Genomic DNA, 26,238 nt, shown 5'->3' with positions numbered 1-26,238 from the left:
CTAATTTAAAAGTGATAAGAATGAAATTATTAATTTATTATTGATTTCTCTACCCTCCTAAATCAGACAAAAATTCATTAAAATCCCTCCTATTTCCCTCCCCTCCTCGCGGGACCATTAAAATTCCTCTCTTTCCCTCCCATTCCCTTTGAAGTTTGAACTAAACACAACCTTTGTAGTTTGCAGTCTTCTCTCAACTCACCCCAACAACTTGTCCTTTTTTTAATTTTACGCTTTAATATGTATTTCTGGGAAGTTGCCGTAACATTGTTGCGTTCCTGTGCATGGCCAATGCACGCCAGTATGCCACGGGAGGAGGGTATCTCTATTTTTTATTTTTCTTCACTTTTTTCATCTTAAACATTTATTAATTTTATAATTTTAAAAAATTATTTAATAAAATAATATGAGTGGTTGAGTGAAAAAAATGGAGGGAAACAAGGAAGTGGAGACACTCCGCTCCCGCCCGTACGCCACAATGCCCAATTCCATTCTCTCGCCTTATCTCCTGCTGCCAGTTCAATTATTTTCATTAAATTCAATAAAATAATGAGTACTCACTTTTTCAAGCATGACCCTCCGTGACTGTCTCTGAGAAGCTTGCCTTGCACTATTGACGATAAATATCAAGCATCAAACGGTCAAGCCATCAACCACTCTCTCTTTCTTCTTTGCTTAAAAAACCCACTTTTTATTTTCTTTCCTTTTCAATCCTTGCTGCAAAGCTTATCATAAGATAATGAGATCCCCAGTTGCAACTTGCAAAGAATATTCCCCGGAACCATGCGAGATCCTCCTCTCCTCCCTTCCCCAACCCCTCCTGTTTATGTACTCTGTCATCTCAAGTCGCATCTACTCCCTTTTGAGTGAACGTATTGTAGGTTGGGCTTCATTTTCTTATAGTTTTTTTCATATCATAAATGCTTTAACATCATTGTAAGTTTGTAATTTTCCCCCCCGGGGGGGGGGGTGGGATGATTTAAACTTTCAATTTTATTCAGCAATCAAGCAGGGTGGGTTTCTCTTCTTTATTTTTTCTCTCCACTATCTTTCCACTGTAAATCTAAATTATTTAAATTAAATTTATATTTTTAAAAGTTATCAAATTTAAATTTTTAAATTTAATTTAATAGTTTAGTTCTATACCAATTTCTCCTTTCTCCTCTTTTGCAAGGGAGAAAATCCAGGTCCCAATCAAGTCCTTCCACTCAACCCAATGCAACTCATTTTATTTCCTCCCTTTTTCACCTTTCTTTCCATTTCTCAATTATCATTATTAATTTTATTTTATTAAATAAATTTATTTTAATTATAAATTTAATGAACGGTCATGATTGGTGGAGAGATCGCTCTCCCATATTTCACAGTCACACGACGCACAATTGGTTGACAAAAGAACCATTTAATTTATGGAATATAACGATGCTTTAAAATGAAAAGTAAGAATGTTCTCGAGGAATAATTGGTGATCCTTCAATTTTCTGCACTGGTCTCATTTGCTAATCTATTGCTGACACGATTAAGAGTGAACAACTTTCGTAATGCGCAGCGCTTCGTATCAGAGAAATGATAACCGCGACGACTCTTCTGGTTACTTTTGTTTTGTATTATATTACATGATTATTTGTTGAACTGTTAATGAATTGACATCTGAGTCTGAGAGTGATTTTGATCGAAACCAGGATTGAATGATTAAAAAATCATATTGATTTGCTGTATATAGAAATATAAATATTAAAAATGATAGACTGCGGAGCCTGCCCTCTTGTAGAGAAGCGCTGGAAGTATTTGCAAAGAAGACGAGCTTATTAATTTTATTTGCATAAAATAATGATAAACTCAGTCATCATATAATGGGATCTGAAAAGTTGGAGGAACAGGCAAGTCAACGCTCTTTGAGCTGTGAAAGGGCGTGAGAGTTGAGACGAGCACAAATCTGAGAAAGCCATCTCTCGTAAATTAAAAACTAAGAAAATTCAACTCTTTCTGTTTGGAGAGAGAGAAAATTCAATTAACTTGGGGATTAACTATTAAGTCTCTTCCATTTTGGCAGTAAGATGTCATCATGTACAGATGGACCATTGTGAGTGGCGTCGAGCAATTGATGATGAGGCCTATTTCGTCGATCACGAATAACTGCAGCCGATCCACCAATAATCGGTGGATTCCAACGTGCCATGCATTGACCAACGCGCCCCCTATCTTCAATATCGGAGGAGAAAAGTTACAACGTGTTTCAAACATTTTCACGCCAACAACTACAAGTCATCAATATGTGGACTTACAAAACCTAAGGAATACTTATTTAAAAAAAATAGAAATAGAAAGAAAAGCTAGAAACGGAAGCTGTTCCCCAAAAAAGTAGATATTTCTTTGTACTTATTCCCCTTTATCTTTTTTTTAAGTAAAATATTTTCTTTTATTTTTATTATATGACATTTTTAATTATTGCGTATATTTTAAAAAAATTAAATTTTTATATAATAAAAAAGTGAGGCATACTTTTATTTTTATTATAAATTTTAAATAATAATATAACTACATTAAATACCTCTGCTTTAATCAAAAAATGATAAAATTAAAAAAATTAGTTTAATTATTACAAGATATTTTATATTTTGAATAAAAAACTACTCCTAAAAGGCATATTATAGAGAAGACTAGAGGGAGTACTAATCAAGCTAAGACACAGACGTACTTTTTTATGGGTGAAACAGACACACACACTTTGGTGTAAACATATACTTCCTCCATTAACAGGTTAAATATTTAAAAATATAATGTATTTGTGATCTTTTAAGTGTAATCATTTTCTTTTTTTTTCAACAATACTCCTATTAAATAAATAATTTATATTTATTTTAGAGTGAAACACCTTATTAAATAAAAATAAACGTGGAAAGATAATGGTAGTTTGAAGACAAGTAACTACTTTATTGGGATGAGATTCAGTTAAAAATGTCTTATATTTTTTAATAAATGGAGCATATAATTTGGTGTGAACATATATATAAGCCAAAAATCTCTCTCACACACACACTTTGGTGTAAACACAGACACACACACACACACATAATTTTAGGGGGAGAATGACAATTAAGAGCCTGTTTGAATTTCAGTTGGATATAATTTATTATTATGATTAATTATAATTATAATTGAGTATGTTATAATACAATTTGTTTGGATACTATTTTTTTAAAATTAATTTTAATATAATTAAAAATATTTTGATAATTTAGTCATAATTAATTTTAGCTATATAAATTACCATAAAAAAATTTCTTTTTAAAATTAAATTATTGATAAATTTGTATCTAATATTATTAAATTTGTTAAATTTTATTTAAGAAGTAAAATATATTATTTAAATTATATATTTGATTACTTATAAATATTTAAATTATATGAGTATTAACATTTAATTTACATAAATAAATAATTCACTATATCTTAGTTCAAATAAATTTAATAAAAGAGAAAGATTTAATTTTTAAATACTAAACATCAATTTTACAATAACTAATGAAAATGATAATATACAAATTAATTTTTAATAAAATCATGGATATGAGCTATATATGATGAAGATATTATGGACGATGTTAACAATGAATATTCATCAATGTTTGATCTTCTTAATCCTCATGCTTCATTTGATCTTTCCTTTCACGATGCATAAAATCGGAATCAAAATTAGATTATTTTCTAATAAAATTATGTATCGTCATTGATGCAACAATGATATGAACTTGCATATCATAATCATAGTTAGGCATATTGCATAAAATTGCAAATATGTTATTCCAAACTCCAAATGTTCTTTCTATCGTGCGCCGTAAACTTGAATGAAAATAATTAAAAATTTCATTATTATTTGTAAATCTAATTGTTCTTTTAAAATTAGAAAGATGGAAGCTTTCTTGTTTATACAGACTAAGATATTCATTTGGCGTTGGATAGCCGACATTCACTAAATAATATTTACCTTATGAAAAAGACACTATTATAATTGTTTGTAAGTTGAAAAGTTCAACATAAACAAATTAAACCAATAAATATACCCAAAGGTGAATGAGGAAATTTAAACACGACATTTGAGTTATTAGAGCACGTTTAAAAATGCAAGTATCATGTGTACTACCCTCTTATCTAACCAAGATAAAAGTGAAACACATGTCTCAATCACACACAACCATTATATTTTGAATTGGGATTCATTTTCTTTCAATATATTTTGATTTTTCATTAGCTGGAATTGCACACGAAATATGTACTATCAATTGCTCCAAATGCATTTTTGAAAAATGTCATATATTGCTTATCATTTTGTATTTTATTTGATAGGTTACGAAACGACCTGTCTTGTGGTTTGATATATTCCATTGCAAGTTTAGAGCAAGCCATTAAAACTTTATGGAAATGTCTATGAACAGTCTCTTCTGAGTGTTGAAATCTTTCTTATGCCAACTTATTTCCCAACTCATGTCCAATTGTATTTAAAAATATTGCAATCATTTCTTGTACTCTCATTCACCTAGTATCCTTTAGTCTATGCTATGTCAATTCATTGTATAATTGATGAAACACACGTGATTCCATTCTAAACATTTCATAGCATCAAATTAGGTATCCTTCTAAGATTTCATTTACCCATAGATGACCTATATATTCCCTGTTTCTTCATGGTTCTTTATACAAATGTTTTGCTGCATACAACCTAATCAAAGCACTAACCTTTTGGGCTCTCTTTAATTTTTTTTTATCTAACTCTTCCATAATCCTTACTAGTTACTATCTGTAGCCAAACACAAAAATAACATGTGCACTTAATTTTAATTATAAATATATCTAAATAATTTAACTATACAAATATCAATAACTCTTCCACAATATTAAAATACTTCAATAGTATGAATAAAAAGCACATAAATAGTTCAAAGAGTTGCATGAGTCAAATTTAACAATATAATACAAATACATCATACTAATCTTTAAGTAGGATAATATGTTTATAAAAAGTTTTCAAACCCCTCATAATCAACCATTTTCATAACACTCATATCTCAACCACTACAACGCCATCTCTCTGTCATCCTTTATGGTCAAAAACATTACTCTTGCCTCTCGGGACATGAAGAGTGACATGCATCGTGAAAGCCAATGTTTGTCAACTGTAACTTCCTCCATTTATTTGACTATAAACATGACTTGAGGATTTAATTTTTTTTCCTTGGCCTCTTAAGATTTTTCTTTTGTTGTTTGAGCTATCACACTCATTGCATTTGTCATTTAACTTGTACTAGTTGCCTTATTCATTTTCCTACTATTATTGTTTTCACCACTCTCCCTCTTACCACTGCCTCTGTAACAGCCTTTCGCTCACCTTGCCTCCTCGAGGTCTTTTGCGGTGCTGGACACTCTCCCCTCAGGCCCGGCAACAGGGCGACCCCACCCCTTTCGGTGAGCATCAGGAGACAAAGGCTTCCCCGCAGTAGTGTGCAGGATTATTCCCCTTGCGGAGAGCCTCCTCAGATTCGATCCTCCAACCTCTCCTACATAACAAAGTTGAGGCTGAACCTGATACCATTGAGTCAAGCGCCGCAAAAGACCTTGGGGAGGCAGGATGAACGGAGGGCTGTTACAGTGACTGAGACGAGTAAGTTGGCCAAAAGCCTCACCTCAAACACTATACTTTGATTTTTGACATATATACCTTTAATGACCATTATACATTGAAAAATTACTTTTATTAAAATATTGACTAAAATAGAATAGAAAATAATTATTTTTTTAACAAATCATTTTACCAAGTGCAACTAAAATAGCCACTTTAAAAAAAAAAGTCATTTTCTAATTCATTTATAAATGACATGTGTAGAAAAAAAAATCATTTTTTATTTCATTTCAGTCAATATTCTAATCAAAGCAATAACCTCCCAACGCATAATAATCACTAAAAACAAATATATCATTTTGTCATAAATCAAAATATGAGACAAGGTTATAAAAAATAAATAATAATTATTACATTTTAATGTATTTACTTGTTATTTATATTTTTGTATGAGTATTTTTTATCATTCTCCCAATTTAAAAAAATTAATTTAATTAATTTCTAACGGGGCGCATGATGAGGATAAAATGTGAAGATTCCTCCTTTGGTGTAAGCGTGAACCGGCCCATCTACCATTTAAAAGCTTTCGCTTCGGCCATATCTTTATCCAGTTCTTACTGGCTTGGATACGACCCGACAATGAAAAAGTTTCCCCCTCTCTCTCCCCCTGTCTTCTTCTTCTCGCATTGATCTTTTCCTCTCAGAACCCCAAAAGAGACTCCACCTTTGTTTGTTGAAAAACAGAAGCTGCTCCTTTCTTTTAACGCGCTAATCGCTGACAAGAGTTCCACTGAAGGAGGAAAGTGGAAGCAGTATTTGTACTATTACCCACTAGCTCCCTGTCCACCTCCTCTCTCGTAGAAAATCCCAACCCCTTTCTGCTAGACTCTGCCCACAAGGTATGGCGTGGCCGACGCGAAACCAGCTGCATCGCAATGCGGCGTCGTTTTGTAGATACTCTCTCCTCGTCTTTGCCTTGTGCTTCGCCTTCTCCGCGCCTCTCTGCAGAGCCACGCCTCAGCACAAGAATGCTTATGCCACCATGATGTACATGGGCACCGCCAGAGACTACGAGTTCTACGTCGCCATACGCGTCCTCTTCAAATCCCTCGCCGCCCTCAACGCCCAAGCCGATCTCGTCGTCATTGCCTCCGTCGACGTCCCTCTCCGATGGGTCCGAGCTCTGTACGTCCGCTCCCTCCTTGCTTTTTGTCTTGCTTTTAAATTTTTAATTGTATTTCAGTTTTCGGTATCACGGATTTGCTTGCTTGTTGCTTTCGACCTCATAAGCGACTGCTAAATTTGTAGTTTCTTGCTTGTTCCGTCGGGTTCCTGTTCTTGGTAGAAGGGAAGCGTTTGAATTAGGGAAGAAGACAAAAGAAGGCAACATCGTGGTTAATGGATAGAAAATCGGATTGGGATTAAGATCATAGGGAGTTAGGGATATCTGGTTGGCTTGGTTACACAGTCACGGCGCTCCATGTTAGGGAAGTAAATAAAATCCTTTACAAGGGGGAAATAACCGTAGGGGCCCACACTGATTAGGCACATTAATTAGCCCACTAATCGTGCTTCTAATTTGACTAGGTTTGCCATTTGCTGGTGACTCAGTAACTCTTTAGGAATTGGCTTTACGCGTGAATTCCAAGCAGTCGTAGACGACCCTTTCAACTATCCTTGGCCGTACACCATTTTCTCTGTTTCCCACTTCTTTCTAAATTAACATTTCTTTAATTTTTCCCAAGATAAGTTTAAATTTGCTTACGGCTTGTGCTAAAACAAGGAATCTTCCTCCCTATAACTCGTTAAGTCGGGGCATCTGCTTGGCATATCAATACATGACAGTACAATTTGATTTCAGTCATATCCTTGTATTCTTTAGTTTATTTTTTTGTGGAGTCTCTTCTTTAATATATATATATATATATATATTTAATCTGATCTTTCATAACGCTATATTCTTCATTTAGTCCTTCGCACAGTTATCTTCAATTCAGTAGATAAAATAAGTGGATGCTGTGACATGTCATATGCTTCCTTCCCATTTGTATAAGATATTTTCTAGAAGTTTATTTTGGCCTTAAATATAAAGGATGTCATGAGAGTTTTGAATAGGGGAAAAACTTGTATACTTCTCCTTACATACTTAATGTACTTGTTTTCAATTAAATCAAGACATGTGCATCTATTATAGATTATTTATTCTATAATAAATTCTTGTTATTAATATTATTAACATATTAAAGTTTACATGTCTTGATTTAATTGGATGAAAGTATATTAAGTATGTAAGGCTAAGTATATAAGCCTTACCTTTTGAATAATTAGACAATTTTGCTTTTGTCTTGAAAAATGGATGAGACATTAATTGTGTGTTGTTCACACCACAACTATGATATTAATTGTGATAGGCAAAATTGGAAAAACATTGTGATTTTATATAATTTCAATTAAATAATAAACTTTTATTAATATGCGGATTCATCTTATATAAATGGATGGAGGGAATATTTCATTAGCAAGTCATAAACAGTATTATTCTGTCAATTTATTATATGAATTCATTTTAAAACTATATATATATATATATATATATATATATTGATAAAAAGATGAAATACCCGAAATTATTTCTTATGGGGATGAAAGTAATTAATGAGGGGGTGAACTTGCTTTCGGTACATCGTGCCTTTGGAGTAATTAGGCCATTGATTGTGTATAGATTCAAAATCAAATAAATATAACATGATTAACACAATCAAATTTAATTTTTTTTCTATTGCCAAGACTAAAATAGTAATGGTGATTACGTGATCACGCCGTGAAACATGTTTGCTTCTTGGGAGTAAATTCTTTAAAGTTGAAATTCATGAATTTATTTATAGTTTTCATTTTTTTTAATATTTTTCCTTATTTGATTACTTTTTATAAAACACAAAATCTTCTCTTTCTTTCTTTCTTTTCTTTTTTTAAAAGGTAAACTTTATGAAATTTATGAATTTTCAACTTTAGAGGATCCATTTCCTTGCTTGTTATAATTATTTTTTTTATTGATTGAAATGTGGGCATATGAGATTTGAATCTTGATTCGCTGTTGCTTGTTATTTATCTTATCATGTCCGGGTTTAAACACTGGAGTCTGAGTAATAATCCACAAAAATGAAGTTTGAGTCTGTCAGCCCCAAAATTGAAGAGTATGAGCACTTTTAGCAAATCTAACCGGTCAGCTTTTCCGTTAACTTTCCCAACCTTTTAGAAAATGTGGTTGGGCTAACGTCTCACCAACCCATTTTTTTGACCTTTAGTTCTCGTCACGCGCCACAGACACGTGGAGACCCGACTTCCCAAATCCTTACGCGTGGACTCGTCATGTTTTCACAGCAAATTTTCACTGAAAGTGACTTCGTATTCTTCCATTTTAACAATATTCATCACTCCCGACCCCGAAAGTTTCGTTCACAAGCACACGCACTGATACACAACTCCTATTTCGTATGAAAGTAAAATTGTACGTTTTCGTAGCTTTAAGTTTGTTCGACTAAATTTTTTCTTTTATTTTCTGAAAAGCCTCCCCTTTTCTTTTTCTTTTCAAAAGAGGTTCCACCAACGAGAGCTATTAAACTGGGGAAAAAGAAAGAAAGAAAGAAAGATACTTTAATTCATGTGACTGGGTTTAAGGGTACTTGTATGGTGGAATGTTAAAGAATGATTTGGAAAACACTAGTGTATGGATTTGTTGAAATGATTGGGCTTGGATGGGAAACTACTCAGTTGGATATGGCACCAATGGATAGAGGTAAAAGAAGAAAGAATTGCGTGTGGGGCAAGATAGAGCATGATCAAATAGTTGGAGAACTCAGGGTGTATTAATAATATTAATTAGGTATGTTTTTTCTGGGGATATTAATACTATTATGCAGGGAACAAGAAGATGGAGCGAGAGTGGTGAGAGTGGAAAACATGGACAATCCCTACAAGCACCAAGAAAATTTCGACAAGAGATTCAAGTTGACGTTAAATAAACTGTACGCGTGGAGCCTGGTTGATTACGACAGGGTGGTCATGTTGGATGCTGACAACCTCTTCCTTCATAACACCGATGAGTTGTTTCAATGTGGACAATTCTGCGCTGTCTTTATCAACCCCTGCATCTTCCACACCGGCCTCTTTGTCTTGCAGGTCAGTCATTTATTCACCCTTCTTCCTTCTATTATTATAACATCATCATCATCATCATCATCTATCTTAGCCAAACCCTTATTTAACTCCAGATTCCATGTCCATACCTGTACTCTTAAATCCTTTCTTTACACGTTTCTTCCATATCTTCCCACGTATGTTTGAAGCAATCAACTTAGCAGAACCTGAGTAAGGACAACGAGTACTACTGCAATCATCGCAATAATGACAATGAAATTTTAGTCTCCGTTGTTTGCCATCTAATAATTTAATATTTGCAGCCATCAATGGCGGTGTTTAAGGATATGGTTCATGAATTAGAGATTGGAAGAGAAAATCCGGATGGTGCAGACCAGGGTTTTATATCTAGTTACTTCCCGGAATTGCTCGACCGGCCACTGTTTCATCCGCCGTCGAATGGCACCAAGCTTGAGGGAACTTACAGGCTTCCTTTAGGATATCAGATGGATGCTTCGTACTACTGTAAGTAAAACTAATTAATCGAAGTGAAACGAAATAGCTGAACTCAGATGATTTTTGAAGGAACGTGTGGATGGGTGGATGCAATCTAACTTGATGCCACCATCGATGATATGTTGCTTCAGATCTTAAGCTGCGATGGAGCATACCGTGTGGACCAAATAGCGTGATCACATTCCCAGGGGCTCCCTGGTTAAAGCCATGGTACTGGTGGTCGTGGCCTGTTCTGCCACTAGGCCTCCAGTGGCATGAACAACGTCGTCGAACTTTAGGGTCAGTTCAACAGTTCCATTCCTATGTCAATAATTGCATCTCGAATTTTAAGACACTTGCAATGTTGATAAAATGTTGATGTGTATTATCTGTGATGTGTACAGGTATAGTGCAGAGATGGCAGTGGTGCTGATCCAATGTGCGATATACATTGGAATAATAGCAATGACTCGTCTAGCGAGGCCGAGTCTGTCAAAGCTGTGCTATAGGCGTTCGGACAAGAGCATTAACTTAGTGCAAAACAGCCTCAAATTGGTAGCATTTTGGTGCATACTTGCTGCCTACGTAACTCCATTCTTCACCATTCCTCACACGGTTCACCCTCTTCTGGGGTGGTCCCTGTATTTGCTGGGTTCTTTCGCCCTGTGTTCGATCGCCATGAACGCGTTGCTGCTTCCAATTTTACCAGTTTTGGTCCCATGGTTTGGTATTGTTGGGGCGCTCTTGGTTATGGCGTTTCCCTGGTATCCAGATGGGGTTGTCAGAGCCTTGACCGTCTTCGTTTATGCCTTCTGTTGTGCTCCATTTCTGAGTGTAGCTGTGTCCAAGATAATGGCGGCTCTTCAGTTAACTCTTGAAAGGGAGGCTTTCTTGCCCAGATTGGGGGAATCTTCGCCTCCTTCTGCGTTCAACAAGCTTTACTGAATTGAGCCGTACCCATTTGAGCATAATAGAGTTACTGCCACAGACGATGATTTTTTCCGCTGAGATCAGAGTGACTTGGCATGGGATCTTCACCGTGGGGACTTAGGGGCGTGGCATCATTAGCATTCTTTTGGATTAAGGATTAAGCATCTGTAGCCGACCAGCCTTGCTCTTACAGATTTCTGTTTACCACTTTGATTGGCTCCACTCTTGCGTAGTTGTAAAATTAAATTATTGAGCAGTTTTGGGAAGGGCAGGGATTTGAGCGTCATTACTCATGAGTCCTTGTATAAACACTGTATTGGTATTTATATTATAGTATATATATAAATATATATTCTTCCAATCATTCGATGGTCTCGCCCAATGCAGGTAGTAGAATATCTGATATACATCGTGAAGTATTGTACGTGCATCCTATAGAGCACAACTATTGGTGCCGTCTCAGCTGCTGTAGAAAGTATTTTATTGCTAAATTATGCCGATCAGTTTTGCAATAATGAAGGCTAGGTAGCATGTGAGCCCAAGATATAGATTTGGGCCTTTAACAACTGGCACATGCAAACTCAAAGGGGACCCCCAACAAAAAGGAAATAACAAATGAGAATGAAAGGGCGACATACATAGATTAGCTTTTACTAGCTACTATCTCAACTTTAAGACTGGTCCGTGTAGGGACCGGACGACAGAACCTGATTAGCCCAGTCGTGGCATAGTGTTGTTACCCCAAGCAATTTGCTTCATTGCATTGGGACCCGAAAACCCCAGCCCACTGCATGATTATCTCAATCATTAATCTTTCCTTTGTTGTTTTTAACCATGTTAATGGACATTATTGAATTCAACTTAGGTCAATCAGTTTATGAGAATGGATTCTCTCTCTGTTCTTGTGTTCTTTTTCTTTTCTTTTCTTTTCTTCATCAGGAGATTTGTTAATTTTGTCCGGTGCAATGGTCACAACAGAAAGGGGCTCAGGTCCCAACGTTCGAAAAATTTGTGGGCTTTCTATAAATATATCGGAGGGGGCCCACATGTCTGGGGACCAGAAAGATGAAAAGGTAATTCAGCATAATACAAAATACTGTTCACCCATGCTGGGGCCATAATTTGTCATGCACCCCATTTCCACCATATGACCGTTTGAGCCGAAACAAAGATGCCATGCAATCATCATGTGACCAAATTAAATTATGGAGCCTCAAAAAGTGCAACAATATAAATTAAGTCAATTAATCAGAGAAAAATTAGATTTAAGTTTCATAAATGTACTTAATATAGACATTAATTACCGATACTCTCTAAATCGTTAAAATTTAGATTAGCATTTCAGATAAATTTACTTATCTATAAATATCAAGTGAAGTATAAATTTATGATTATTAATCTAAATGTTAACGCCTTTAATAATACAGACACTCAATATTTATATTAAATACAATCATTTAAATTTAAATTTAAAAAAATTATGTTGTAAGACCCCACTTTTCTGCTCTATATTTTTACGCCTTTAATGATAGTAATACGTTCAGGCGGTGATCCTGACTTTGACTCCCTTAAATTGCGATGTCCGCCAAAAAAAAAGATAATTTCTTTTAATAAAAAACCACGATTGAGTGGAGCAAGTAGAACCCGAAATGTCTTGTTTCATGATGAGATCAAGGTACGGAAAACGAATATTAAACAGTGACGTTGTGGACATTGGCCTACAAGAGCCAATAAGAGAATATATATATATATGTGTATAGTCATGGCCTCACGGGTTTGGTTTTTGGAGTTCAGAGACGTATGAGTACCAAGGATCAAGGTGGGGTGTCTCACCTCGAGAATGCAAATCCAATTCTGCCTCAAAGCTTTATGACCCATATCTTTTGTAGATTTATGTGCAATGCCAGCCAATTGATCTTTTCTCAAAAGTTCTTAAAATTTGAAGTTGTGATACGCACTTCAATTTTGTTTATAAGAATAAGGGTATAGTCTGCTCAAAGCATATATAATATCTCAATAAGATATGAGAGTGTTATGTAGACATCTCCTAATTAAATTAATACATACACAAAAGTTAATATTCAAACCTTCAACCATTTATTTAAAAATTGACAGCTTCCAACACACTACTACCAATTTCAATTGATGAATTTTTTTATAATAATTAATTTCAAAATGACACTATCATCTATTGCTATACTCTCTCTTTTAATACTATTTATAAGTAATTTTTAATGGGATAAAAGAAATAACTTTTACAATTAAACCAAAAATCATTCCGAGTGACTAATCTTATGGCTACTGATTATATATATACTTTGAGAAACAAAAAATAAAAATAAAAAAATCATTTTCTTTGTTTTATAAGTTTAAGGGGAGCAAGTTATTTTTATCTAGTCCCAAAAAAAAATAGAAAAAATGACAATAAAGTCGCAAAAGGTTGAATTAATAAGAATTAGGTCCCTAATAAAAGTTTTTATAAAATAAATTATAAATATTAATTTAAATAGTTATAAACAAAAATATAAATTGTAAACTAATTGTTATATTTAGAATTTAAGTATTGTATTTGTAATTGAAACTTTTAAATTTGTATCTATTTTAATCAATATTTACAATTGATTTTTTTTAAAAACAATTATTGATACTTGTCATTAATTTTCTCTTATAAACTTAATCATTGGCAACTGAATCAATATTTAATTATCAACTGAATCAATATTTAACTATCATTCTCAAAAAAAAAAAAAAAAAGCCGCATGAGCTAACTTGCCCCCTAAAGAGGGTGCCCGGCAAAAGTGACCGTTGGAGCCGTCAATCAAGCCACGGTGTAAATAAAATTAATTAATTAGAAAGAGTTAATAAATCCTAAGGTGGTGGTGTCCAATTAATCCGACGCTATAAATTGCGTCTCTTTCTTCCCTATGGACTTTAGTTTGACGACGTTGCATATTCCTCCGGAAGTTTCCATTCTGCTCCCGCCCAGCAAATCCCACATTTCTGACACTCTCTAATCTTGACACTCTTTATTATGTTCTTCCATGCCTATAGTAATGGCTTCTTTGTTCTTGTCGTTGATTTTCTTTTCTGTTTTGTTATTGTTTCATGCAGAAACAGTGAAATGTACATCCCACGACGATAACATCCCGAGATCATCAGCGTCTTCCACAAACTCATCATCATTCAAGCACCATCACAGGTGGGTGGGGCCAATCGGTCTCCGTGTAATCACCGTTGACGCCAACGGCACCGGGCCATTCAGATCAGTGCAAGCCGCCGTCGATGCTGTCCCGGACAACAATCGAATGAACGTCGTCATTAACATTAGCGCTGGATACTACATGTATAACTCTAGCCCTTGGCAGGAATATGTAACTAAACAATTAATGATCGATAATTAATGCTGATGGGTTTTTTCGTCCTCCATTTCTTTCACTGATCTGCTTTGGTTACGTTGATGATAATGAAAAATGCAGAGAGAAGGTGGTGGTGCCGGCGACGAAACCATACATAACGTTTCAGGGAGCTGGGAGGGACGTGACGGTGATAGAATGGCATGACAGGGCGAGCGACCCTGGTCCCAATGGACAGCAGCTACGTACTTACAGAACAGCTTCTGTCACAGTCTTCGCCAACTATTTCTCCGCCAGGAATATCAGCTTTAAGGTAAGATTCAAAGAGACAAGAAAATCAGTAAATTAAGCTCAACATAAGGTTAATGATGAGATGAGTTGAATGATATACGGAGTTTACGTGAATAATGCAGAACACGGCACCTGCGCCGATGCCGGGAATGCAGGGATGGCAAGCTGCGGCGTTTCGTATATCAGGGGACAAGGCGTATTTCTCAGGCTGTGGGTTCTACGGCGCACAAGACACTCTCTGTGACGACGCCGGCCGCCATTATTTCAAGGATTGCTACATCGAGGGTTCCATCGATTTCATCTTCGGGAATGGCCGCTCCATGTACAAGGTCTTTTACTTTCTTCTTACTTTAATTACTTTCTATTCTCTGCTCAATTCTTTTTAATAGCTTTATTTTTTCACACTTCGCACTGCAAAAAGGGTCTTGCATCTTTGGGCAATTACGTACGTGCATTTGAACGAACGAATCACTTGGGGATTAGTGGTCGTGGTAGTGCATGAAACGAAATGCTCAAGTCAAGCTTTGTGCCAATACTGAATGGAGCCAAAATATTACAGATAACACCCAACAGCGACCACACAATGGACCATACGATACTGTTGACGTCCCCCTCTTGGGCTATGAGCCTCCGAGCCTATGAGCTTTTCAAAAACACTTCCCCTCCCACTTTTTCTTTAAAGATTCAAAATCTGTGAAGAATATATATATATATATATATTACAAGACAGTGACACCTCACCAACTGGGCCAAAAATGGATGATGACGTGAGTCTGTGTTTTGTGCAGGATTGTGTGCTGCACTCAATAGCGACGAAATTCGGCTCCATAGCAGCCCAAAAGAGAAAACACGAAGACGAGAAGACAGGCTTCACTTTCGTACGGTGCAGGGTCACTGGTACTGGCCCACTCTATGTAGGCCGGGCCTTGGGCCAGTACTCGAGAATCGTCTACGCTTATACGTATTTCGCTGACATTGTTACAGGCGAAGGCTGGGACGATTGGAACCATGTGGACAACAAAAACAAGTGACCACTCTCTCTTTCTATATACAACAGTCATCTCAGATATCATTTATTCTTGTCCCAAAATTTGAAAGCTTTCTTCATGTGCATCTCTCGAAGTCTTGAAGTCACTAAAAAACAGACTAGCTCACAATAAATTCTGGATTAAATGAGTTGGGTTTAATTGTGTAAACTACTAAATTTTGTTCCACGTGGAGTTCCTCGTTGTGTGATTAATGGTTATATATTTGCGACGCTGTGTGGTCAGGACTGTGTTCTTCGGAGTGTACAAGTGCCACGGCCCAGGAGCGGCGGCGGCTCGTGGGTTGTCTTGGGGTCGTGAGCTTGACTTTGAATCTGCTCATCCTTTCCTCGTTAAGAGCTTCGTCAATGGCAGACACTGGATCGCACCTTCTGATGCTTAATTTTACACGCAGTCACATATTCTTCATATTTTTCATTCTTTGCATTAGCCTTCTGATATACATTATTTCTCATTCGTCTGTATACTGATTATTCTTTGTCATCTTTGATGTATTATTCATTTTCTTGTTTAGACGATGCTCCCGCTCTGTACATCGTTTGGATATTTTTGTATTTAATTGTAAAGAAAGAGAAACGAAGTGAAATAAAGCAAGAGTTGCATTTTGTTATTTTCTATGATTTAGATTTTAATTGAACATTTTTCTGCATGGTTGCGTTCTTGGTCATTCATTCTCTTCAATTCACACACACACACACACGTAAAGGCGAAAACAAAATATTAGATTCAAACCACAGCTCAAGAGAATATAACAACTTCGATACATGAAAGTTAAAATAGAAAATACATTAAAGGACGTAAACATTGTGATATCCTTAATGAATGGGACGCAAGATTTGTGAATTCACCTAACTCATACCCGAGAAGTGACAGTTTCATCAGGACGATGATTTCATCCACTATATTTTTTCTTTCTGATAATTTAATTGCTCAGGTTCTTGAAAACAAGACGGCCATAGATCGATCAAATTATATAATATTCACCCAATCGCAATCTCGATTAAGTTACACAATCAGCCTACAGCTGAAGGAAAGACCTAATCCGAAATGGAATTTAATCACGTGCACCTTTCATCATCGTGTGGCTCGTATAATGTAATGTAATCTCTCAATCATTGGGCGAAGATACCTTTGAGCTTTTCAATCCAAGTTTCTCAACTTAAAGTGAAGTAGCAACAAGTACTCACAGACGGTTCCAACTTAGATTTCTGAAGCATTTGTCAGTACGTGAACTGAATTTCCCATTTCAAAAGAAGATGAGGAATTAATAAAGAAGAGGCTGTAAAACTCAAAATTAATCTTCTCATTCGGTAAAACTCAAAATTAATCTTCTCATTCGGTCATTTTTGCACCGGTTCGGACAAAATAATAAATTAATAACCCAAACGGCATCATGTAATCCAGGGATGATTTACATTTCATTTTGCTTCATGCTTAATTTCTTCAAAGATAATTGGAATATGTAAAGCTCTACATTATAAAACTCAAAGTGTGTTATTAATGCTACCATATTGATTCGATTGGGTATGTTATTGACAAAAGGAGAAAATTTTAAAATGAATGTGTTTTGAGGAAATGCAAAAAAAAAAGTAAACTTTGTTGAGATGATGGAGGTTGGCACTGTCCCGCCCTCCATCTTCGAACATAGATATGTCCATTCCTTGACTGTCTTCCCACTCAATCTTCAAGCTCTTCTTCTCCTTCGTCATACAACTCCACCCATCACCTTCCTCTCCTTGATATATATCTCCCTGTATTTAATTTAATGATTTAAGGGCTATTTTGTGGTTCGATTAGGGAGAGTTATTTTTGCTCATTTTGATGTTTTGTTTAATTATTTCCCTTGGCTGTAAATAGTAAATTTTTTAGGTTTGTTTAGTTGTTTTTAGCATTTGTCTCGTTTATTTTGTTTGTCTTATTGTAGGTGACTTTGAGAAGTATACGAGTAAAGTACAGGAACAAAATTACACGAAGAAAAATGCAGTGCCGAAAGTTGTCACGGCATGTTGGTCAATTTGATCGGCAAATTGCTACGGTAGGATCTTCATACAAATTCTAGAATAGGTACAGTGACAGGTGCCACAGGTAGTTTTGCTGTCAAAATGCAAGACATCGTTTTTAAGCCAGATAAAAGAAGGGAAGTTGGGGTCTGACAGCCAAACTTTGATTGATGTTCCTTGAAAGTTTTGAGGTGATTTTGGAGAGCTTTAATGCCCGGGGACTGATTTAGGAGATTGGAGGACGAAGTTCTATCGATTATTTGTACTTCAACTGAGGTTTTCACTTCTTTTCCTCTCCTTTTTTCCTATGTCATGTAGATTTAGACTTGGCTTCGTTGTACTGAGGATGGTTATAACCATGCATAGTCGAACATTTCTAATCGAAGACTGAAGACTCTTGTTTGAAAATTCAATTCAATTTCATTACCGAAACAGATACAAATGGGACAACACTAGTTTTCCATGATTCATAGACTATACTTTGGTCCCTGGTCTGTCGTGGTCATCTTTTTCCCTCGAGCAACATTTGTTTCCCAATTAAAAAAAAAAAAAAAGAACAAATGGACTGTACTACTGACCTAAGCGGGTGCTCTATCCCTTGCTGTTAAACACCATGTGATCGTTAAGCCTGGGATAGCGGCATGTGTCAACTCCCTTGCCATTTAATAGAAAGCAGGATCCTAATATCAAGTGAGGCAACCGCATTTAATCTTACATGACCAGCTCAGGAGTTGGTAAGCGGTATCTCAGATTTAAGAGTGAAATGAGGGGTAAAAAGACTGTCGTCTTTTGCTTCTTTGTGAACTCCATGTGATGTGTAACACTATTCCGTACTTCCATCAATATCAAACAAAAATTCGATATTTACAGTTCGTTTATCTGCTGCTCAAAGTTCCACCTCGTGGAGACCTCCAAAATTGCCACCGTTCATGGGAGCAGGTGCCTGAGAAGACTCATCAGGCATGAATGCTGATGCTGGCATCCCCAAAGCCTCCCCCAAGGGCACAATATCGCCCGTTTTCGGATGGCTAAATGCATCATTGAAACTCCCACCAGTCCATGAAGCTGTTCGACGCGAATGAGGGGGACGGGAGCCATTGCAGTTTGTGATTGGGGCCTTGCATGAAATGTTATCCATGCTCGGAAACCTTTGCATAGATGGTGATGATGAATTTTTGGGGGATCGGAAGGAATCATTAGTGGAGAAAGTTGAAGGATTTTCTTTAACAGCGTTACATTCATGATTGCATTCTGCTATAGCTTCAACTGTCTGCTCAGCTGGTAACGGTGCAGGAGCAGGAATAAAAAACTTTGCATTTGCAGCAAGAGAGGGTTTAACAGATGGGGCCGAAGGGGACTGAAAAAAGTTTGTAGAGCTCCCACCACCTTGGTTGAAGGTGTCAACATATCTGCCAAAAGACCATAAGCAGTTTCATCAAGTTCATATGCCTTTCAAATGCTTCTGAACATTGAAAGATAAATAAATCATCAATAAGAAAATATTCCTCTTTTCCTAGAAAACTAAGCCGGATGCAATGAAGGGCTCTGCCATACTACCATGGTAGGTAGACTTTTATAGGTGCTACAATATTTACAATCAATAATGAAGATTCTTCAATTAAATGTTGTCTAAATCTAAAAGAGAAGCCAACTGGTGTCAACTCACATCACAATGCTCGACTAGCACTTTGCCTATAATAAATTTGACACCTGCTTCCAATATCAACGTGATCTTAACAAGACTTTAAAGTAAGTTGTTACCTTGACCGAACACCCATGCGCCCACGGGCAGAGAATTGATTTGAGCTCGGTGGTATTGGTGGGATTCCTGAAGTATTTTCAGAAGTACTCATAGTTCTTAACTCAGGACCGTCATTAGAAGGAGATCCTTCTGTCTTCAACGCAGATTTCAAGTTATAATCAGGATTACCATTCTGGAAAGAAGCAGTTATAGGAGGTGGCGGCAATGCAGCTTCTTCAGCTGGAGGTTCAACACCTTCCTCTACCCATCTCTTTAGCTTTTCATCATAATAGAATTTGTTCTTTTCACCTAACTTAGCCTTAAGATTGTGAAATAAGAACGACACAGTAGTCAGAGTCAGACTATTGAGAAGAAAATAGAAAGCACCAAAGAAAAATTACGTACTATGAAACAAGCAACTATACCTGTCGGCCCAGGCGGGGTCTCAAGACCAACCCCACTGTCTTCTGCAAAAGAGATGTTCCAAAGCTAAAACGAGAGAAGCGAGATGTGCCCCCTGAATCTGATGCTTTTCCTTGTGAATCAGGTGAGGTAGTCTCCTGAGGTGTCACATAAATTTAAATTGACTAAAAATACAATTTAAGTCAACCATAAACATTTAGAGTAAACTGAAATGAAAATCTCCAAAGTACACTGAATAAACACACCTGTCTTGGGCTCCTACCAATGGCTGGCTCTGAAACACTCCTATTATGCATTGTCCTTTTATTGCTGTCAGCAGTCCGCTCACAAATGGGTTCCGTTGAAGAAGAGGGCACTAAAGATGACATGGCCATCGTTGATTGGCTATTAGGTACTCTAGGAGCCATAGGTTGGTAGCTTTGCTCATTTCCATGGCCAATTCCTTGTGATGGCAATGGAGCAGGCGGCGGTAGACCACCAACAACACGATGTGCAGTACTATCAAAAAAATTGAGCAACTTGCCCACTAGTTTTGCAGGAGCCAGATTGGTAGCATATCCACCCTGCCAATATATTGTTTATTAATAAGATGACTACCAAGATAATTAAATCATGAAGATTATAACGAGACAAGGAAGTACCTGTTGGTGGGTTCTAATCCTCTCCTCAAGTGATAATACAAATTGTTTCCATGTCTCTACTTCAGGTGCTCGTCCAGTTTTAAGAGACTTCAGTACTGCTTGGCAGTACCTGAAGTCACAACAGTATTAGAAGGCAGATTATGTAAAACAAAATATCATAAATCTCTGACAACTTACTTCAATGAGTCTGACACCTTTCCCACTTCAGCTAGCATATAAGCATATATGAGCTTATATGGCAGAAATGGAAGCAAAATAAATTGAGAGTTTCCAAGCATCTTCGAGTACTCATATAGCTCTGTCCTCTGACCAAGTACCCGTTATTTCAGATAAGGTTTAGCTCCTCAAAAAACACATCAAAATTACTAAATTAAATTAATTATATTATTTGTTTTAGAGAGCAATAAATGCCAAGGTTTACACAAGCAAGTCACACAGAATAAGATAAGCTTAAACACAAGCAACACCATAGTGGATGATAAATCTCACATTCAACATAAACTTATACTTGGATGTGAAAAATATATACAGAAAACACATTTCATCTGTTAAGGCTCTTAACCAAATTAGCCGAGAATAGGGGAAACAATTATGGTTTGCAACTTGGAAAATCCCAGGAAGTTAAGACTGCCCGGGAATCCACCAAAGTGCAGAGCTAGTAGCAGAACAATAGCATTATACATGACATTTTGTTAAAAGAGGACAATAGAACATCAAATTTTGGAAAAGAAGCAACTAATAGTTTAAAGGGATTTGCTCCTACCCTGAGAGAAACAGGGTAAGAGAGAATTTCAAATAACCTGTATAGCTTCTGGACTAGCATAAGTTCGAGGATACTTCAAGTGATCTGCTCCAATTAGACAAAGTCTAGCAGTGTCTGAATATGACTCAAAGTTTGCTTCAGCAACTAAATAGCATATGTGTGCGGCAGTAATCTACAATTTGAGTATCAACTAAGAAATAGAATAGAAACTCTAATTATAAAGACAGAGGAAACGATAGATGAAGAATAATAATACCTCACTTCTTTCCTTCCATAAGCAATCGCCGAGGTGAATAATCACGAGTTCATCACCTTTTGTTCTATTTGCAGTTATTACAGCCAGATTCTCTTCCCAGTCACTAAGCATGCCATTAGATTCAAACTAGAAATAACAATATAACAACAAAAGCTTAAGCTTTCCAAGTCAAATAAAAGTGAACTTTGCAACAATTGAACTCTGAAAGTAAGAAAACTTCTACATCTCACAGGCCATAACCCTTAGATGAATTGTACGTTTATCCTATAAAGTTCACCTGTGCAGGCTGCTGAGGCATATTAACAGAATTAGAAAACCCACTAATTGAGGTGCCAATAGAAAAAACTTCAGCTGGTTGACCTGCAATTAGAAGGCATAATGTTCGCAAAGGTGAACCGGCAACCAGCTGTCTAAGTGCCATTTGCTTCACTGTATCAACATAGAACTGCATTACAAGCTTGCAACATGTGAGGGCTAGTCTAGCTCAAACAGGCAAACCAGTAGAGCATCTAATTCCATACACTTTAAACCACACTGGAACGTTGACAATTGACCTGATCACCAAGTTGTGAAGCAAGAACAAGAGCAGGTCCCCACAATTGACCTTCTTGTGCACATTGTAAAGCCTCTATTTTTTTGCCAGAGACAAGAAGATTTTGTACCTCAGTTGCAGTTGCCTGGGATTAAACCAATGTCGGTTATAAAATATGAATTTAACAATATGAGAGGAGAAGGGAACAATCAATAACAAGAAGTAACTTATACACACTCGCATTTGCCCTTCAGAAGGCAAATTCTGCAAGCAGTGGTGAGGCAAGCCATACTGGGTAAACTCTGTGCCCTTTTTCTTTGTATATGCAAAAAGATTTGCCACTGCTGACTCAGGAGTATCATTTTCCTGAATAAATAATACAAACCAAAAAGGTTGTCTAGTTTAACAATGAACTCTTGGTGGAAGTATATTGTGGCAGCAATTTTATTTCATTTTCTTTTTAATAGAATGTGGAAGAAATATTACTCAGAATTACGAAAGAGGCATAATAAGTCTACAATAACATTTAAAGATCGTCTGAAATAAATCATGAGTTACCGTGGGAAATTAATCATCAATTGGAAACTTTGTAGCCAGCCTTAAGAACTTTTAAGGCATAAATTTGAACCACTAAAAGCCAACAAGTATTTTGTACTAAAGAACACAGAATACCACATACTGACATCTGCTTGCCTGACAATCTAAAGCAAGGTGACAAAGAATGTGATGTCTCACAATTGCTCGAAAGAATGACCTTTCAAATCACCAAAAAAGTAAGGAGCTTAAGAGCCATTTGACATAACAAATATAAACCAACACAAAAGGAGATTATCTAAAATGCAAACTAACATCTTTATTATCATATCAGACTATGCAAACTCCAAATTGTAGTCTGCATTAATTTTATAGACATACCTATTACTAAGGACAACAAAAATAAAAAGAATGGAATGATGCTATATTGCAGACTTACATTGTATGCAATGCAAAAGAAAGAATTTGAAAAACAAAAAGATGGAACTTACTATCAATAAGGTGTCTGTACCAAAAGGAGAACGTAGTTTCCCATAGTGTTGACAAGCTATTTTAAGCAAAGAAAGAAGCAATCTCAACCTTTCACCTTTAATATAATCCATATCAGGTGACTCGCAATGTGCAATCCTCTCATCTATCCATTTGTATAACTCTTTACTTCCAACACTCCCACCAACCAACGGACCTGGGAAAGATTGTTGGCACAAAGCATGAAAATAGTCTCTTGCTCCATTTTCAATGCCAAAAGAATTGATGCTTCCCATCACAACTTCCGTCAAGTTCAGCACGGAGACAGAGCCCTGTACAGTACCCTTACAAGGGAGGGAGTGAGGACAAAAAACACCACTGTCAATCCTTAGATAAGTTCCTTCTAGAAAAAGTTCCATTTGCCATAGATCCCTAACCCTAACCCTAATAGGCAAGATGGGGGCAAAGAAAATACCTTCAAATACAGGTAAATTAAAAGCAACCTCCAAATCTTTCAGAAACCAAAAGAGACACGGAATGAAACTAAAGAGAGGAATATAGAATTAACCTGGCTTCCATATGATGAGTTCAAAAGACTAGAATCTTTCATTATAATGAGTTTCCCACCGAACCCGAATGTAACCAGGGCATGAGGAGGACGTCCAGCAGATGATCGTCCCACATGAGGGGCATAAGAAAGCTGTTGTCCAGCTGGGAATGATTGCTGGGAATGATTAATGGGCTTTCTAATTGTAGGGTCATTATTAGAGAAGTTTTTTGGTTCATCTAAATTCGTATTTGAATAATTAAATGTGCCAGGGATGAAGCTTTGTAATTCAACAGTTTCATTAGCCAAACTATGACCATGGCCAACTTTATTATACAATGGGACTGATCCAAATGAACTAGAAGTCATCTGTTGATTCTTGCTGGCAGATATACTTGATCCGTAAGAATGACCAAATTGCTGGTTTCCACCAGAACTATTATCCACACTTCCATTTACAGTCTCAGCAGTGTACATGTCCAAACCTTGCTGATGGTTACTACCATATGTGCTATTCCAGCTACCATCTAAGGCCTGACTACTAACATCCTGTGACCCATAATTGCTAGCTTGGCCATATTCATTATAGAAACTATCACCATTATTCAGAAAAGTGCTGGAAGCAGCAGTCCCATTTTCAAGCCCCTGAATGGAAGAACTGTAGCCCTCCAACGTGCGCCATTCTTGGGCAATTGTGTCATAATACCAACCAGGATATTGAGGATCAAAAACCATATGCTCTGGGTACCCATTATTTCCATGGGAAACCTGATTCCAGCTAGATACACTTTCAGTTGTGCCAGTTTCAGCCAAAGTTCTAGTTACAGACTGAGTAGTTTGCTGCAAATAAGAAACCTCCGCTTTTCTATTAGCAGCAGTCCAATCCACAGATGAATTAGCTTCATAGTTTTCCTGAGTTGTAACTGTTTCATTGTATCCATCTATTTGATACCATTGTCCAGTGTTGGTGTCAAACTTCCAACCAGGATAAAGATTTTCCCAGTACTGACTGCTATTCAGATCATGCTCACTAGTGCTTGTTTCAATAGATGCATAACCTTGGCTGTCTTGATATTCTCCGTAATTATTTGAATTACTTGAGCTAGCATCATGATTCTCATGACGAGAACTCATCTCACTAATTAAATTATTGTATGTTTCTCTGGGAAAACCCCCAGATTGATCACCCAATCCATTGAAAAAGTCAGAGTATGAACCAAACCCAATACCTCCTTTAGAATCCGCATAAAATGAATTCCAACCCACCTCTTTAACCCCAGAACTTGCAATTTCATTGCTCTTGCTTCCAGCTGAAGCTGGTGTCGCTTCTGATCCCTTCCTATCATTACTGGGTTCCATCCTGCTATCATTCCCAACTGGCATGGAGAACATTGAATTTCCTTCTCCTTCATGTGTACCGAACAATCCCGTGTCCAGCTGCACGCTAGACTTTTCCCCATTAACTTCATTCACACTCTCCCCACCATCTGATTTCTCAATTGACGCATCACCATCGGTGACACCCAAATTGGCAACTGCCTTAGGGCCATCAGAATCATTTCCTTCATCTTGCCCGGGCTTGAGAGGTTCCAAATCATCCTCTACCAGTTTATCAAAGAAATCTTCGTCGGTCTGATCCTCCATGTTAAATGGAGGATTTGAAGCCATCGACCTAAACCCTAATCCTTCACCGCTCCTCCTGATCCCATCAAATATTCAAGCCAATTTGCCATGAAACACTGTCACGAAACCACTAAATTTCACCTCATACAAATCCAACTCGATGCCCGCGGTAAATGACAACCAAACCTCGAGATCGCAAATCAACTACTCAAAGTTACTGCCCTCTTAAATCTAACCCCCGGTGAAAGAAACAATGATAGGAAAAACAAACAAAAATTGCGATTTCGGGAATCTAGCAATCCAAGAGCCAAAAATTGAGCAAACCATACCTGGAAAATGCAGGCTTCCGCCTCAATTTATCGCCACAAGTATAGCGACACAGGAGAAATTCTGAGAAAACAAGATTAACTTACAGATCCGTTGAAATAGACAATCCAAGAGGAGAAGTAAAAAAGGAAAGCCCCCGATTTCTCACCACCCAGCCCCACAACAATGACGTTTTTTCATTGTTTAGATTAAAGTCTTTATTATTTATTGCTCTATTTTTTTTTTTGGTAAAATATTTATTGCTCTAATTTATTCACCTCCTATCCAGCCGGACCACCCCCTATCCTATATACACGCCAATTGTCTTCCCATGGCTGCTCTTGATTCAATCAGACCTGCCATTTATTACTTTCGCTTCGGTTGGTGTCCCGCTGTCGCATAGCAGGAGCAAGTATTAGAGACCTCCTGGAATCCTTGCCCGCGCTTGCTCTGAGGATATCCCAGAAAGAAATCATAGAATGCAGTGAGAATTTCAACGACAATGAGGGTGTAACTTAATTATTAGTGAATCTTT

General features: G+C 36.8%; 3 protein-coding genes across 4 annotated transcripts; 2 read left to right on the top strand and 1 right to left on the bottom strand.

The window, feature by feature from the left end:
• The first annotated feature begins 6,221 nt into the window (after positions 1-6,221).
• On the top strand, positions 6,222-11,543 carry LOC129321536 (putative glucuronosyltransferase PGSIP8). The gene is made up of 5 exons (XM_054967330.1): positions 6,222-6,802; positions 9,538-9,796; positions 10,078-10,279; positions 10,402-10,549; positions 10,654-11,543. Exons 1-5 carry the CDS (start codon positions 6,519-6,521, stop codon positions 11,192-11,194), a joined length of 1,434 nt encoding a protein of 477 aa, XP_054823305.1. The 5' UTR covers positions 6,222-6,518; the 3' UTR covers positions 11,195-11,543.
• Positions 11,544-14,115: 2,572 nt separating this feature from the next.
• LOC129321539 (probable pectinesterase 68) lies at positions 14,116-16,479 on the top strand. The gene is made up of 5 exons (XM_054967332.1): positions 14,116-14,522; positions 14,656-14,845; positions 14,946-15,152; positions 15,612-15,850; positions 16,095-16,479. The coding sequence occupies exons 1-5, from the start codon at positions 14,221-14,223 to the stop codon at positions 16,249-16,251; spliced, it is 1,095 nt and encodes a 364-aa protein (XP_054823307.1). The 5' UTR covers positions 14,116-14,220; the 3' UTR covers positions 16,252-16,479.
• A 2,032-nt stretch (positions 16,480-18,511) lies between these two features.
• Positions 18,512-25,897, bottom strand: LOC129321531 (protein transport protein SEC16B homolog). 2 transcript variants are annotated; one of them, XM_054967319.1, is made up of 13 exons: positions 23,796-25,897; positions 23,251-23,571; positions 22,463-22,591; positions 22,248-22,370; positions 21,971-22,138; positions 21,694-21,819; positions 21,475-21,609; positions 20,852-20,979; positions 20,675-20,783; positions 20,279-20,596; positions 20,036-20,170; positions 19,631-19,929; positions 18,512-19,278 (listed from the first exon to the last, which is right to left on the bottom strand). In XM_054967319.1, exons 1-13 carry the CDS (start codon positions 25,440-25,442, stop codon positions 18,756-18,758), a joined length of 4,161 nt encoding a protein of 1,386 aa, XP_054823294.1. In that variant the 5' UTR covers positions 25,443-25,897; the 3' UTR covers positions 18,512-18,755. The 2 variants fall into 2 exon arrangements, with proteins under 2 accessions (XP_054823294.1, XP_054823295.1); XM_054967320.1 differs by having other exon boundaries at positions 23,251-23,559.
• Between the last annotated feature and the right edge of the window lie 341 nt (positions 25,898-26,238).

This window comes from Prosopis cineraria, unplaced genomic scaffold, assembly GCF_029017545.1.
Source record: "Prosopis cineraria cultivar Desert tree isolate PC_DT_omini unplaced genomic scaffold, ASM2901754v1 PC10, whole genome shotgun sequence".
In the NCBI taxonomy this organism is placed as follows: domain Eukaryota; kingdom Viridiplantae; phylum Streptophyta; class Magnoliopsida; order Fabales; family Fabaceae; genus Prosopis; species Prosopis cineraria.
The sequence above is the reverse complement of the archived record's forward strand: the minus strand, read 5'-3'. Positions and strand labels throughout refer to the sequence as shown.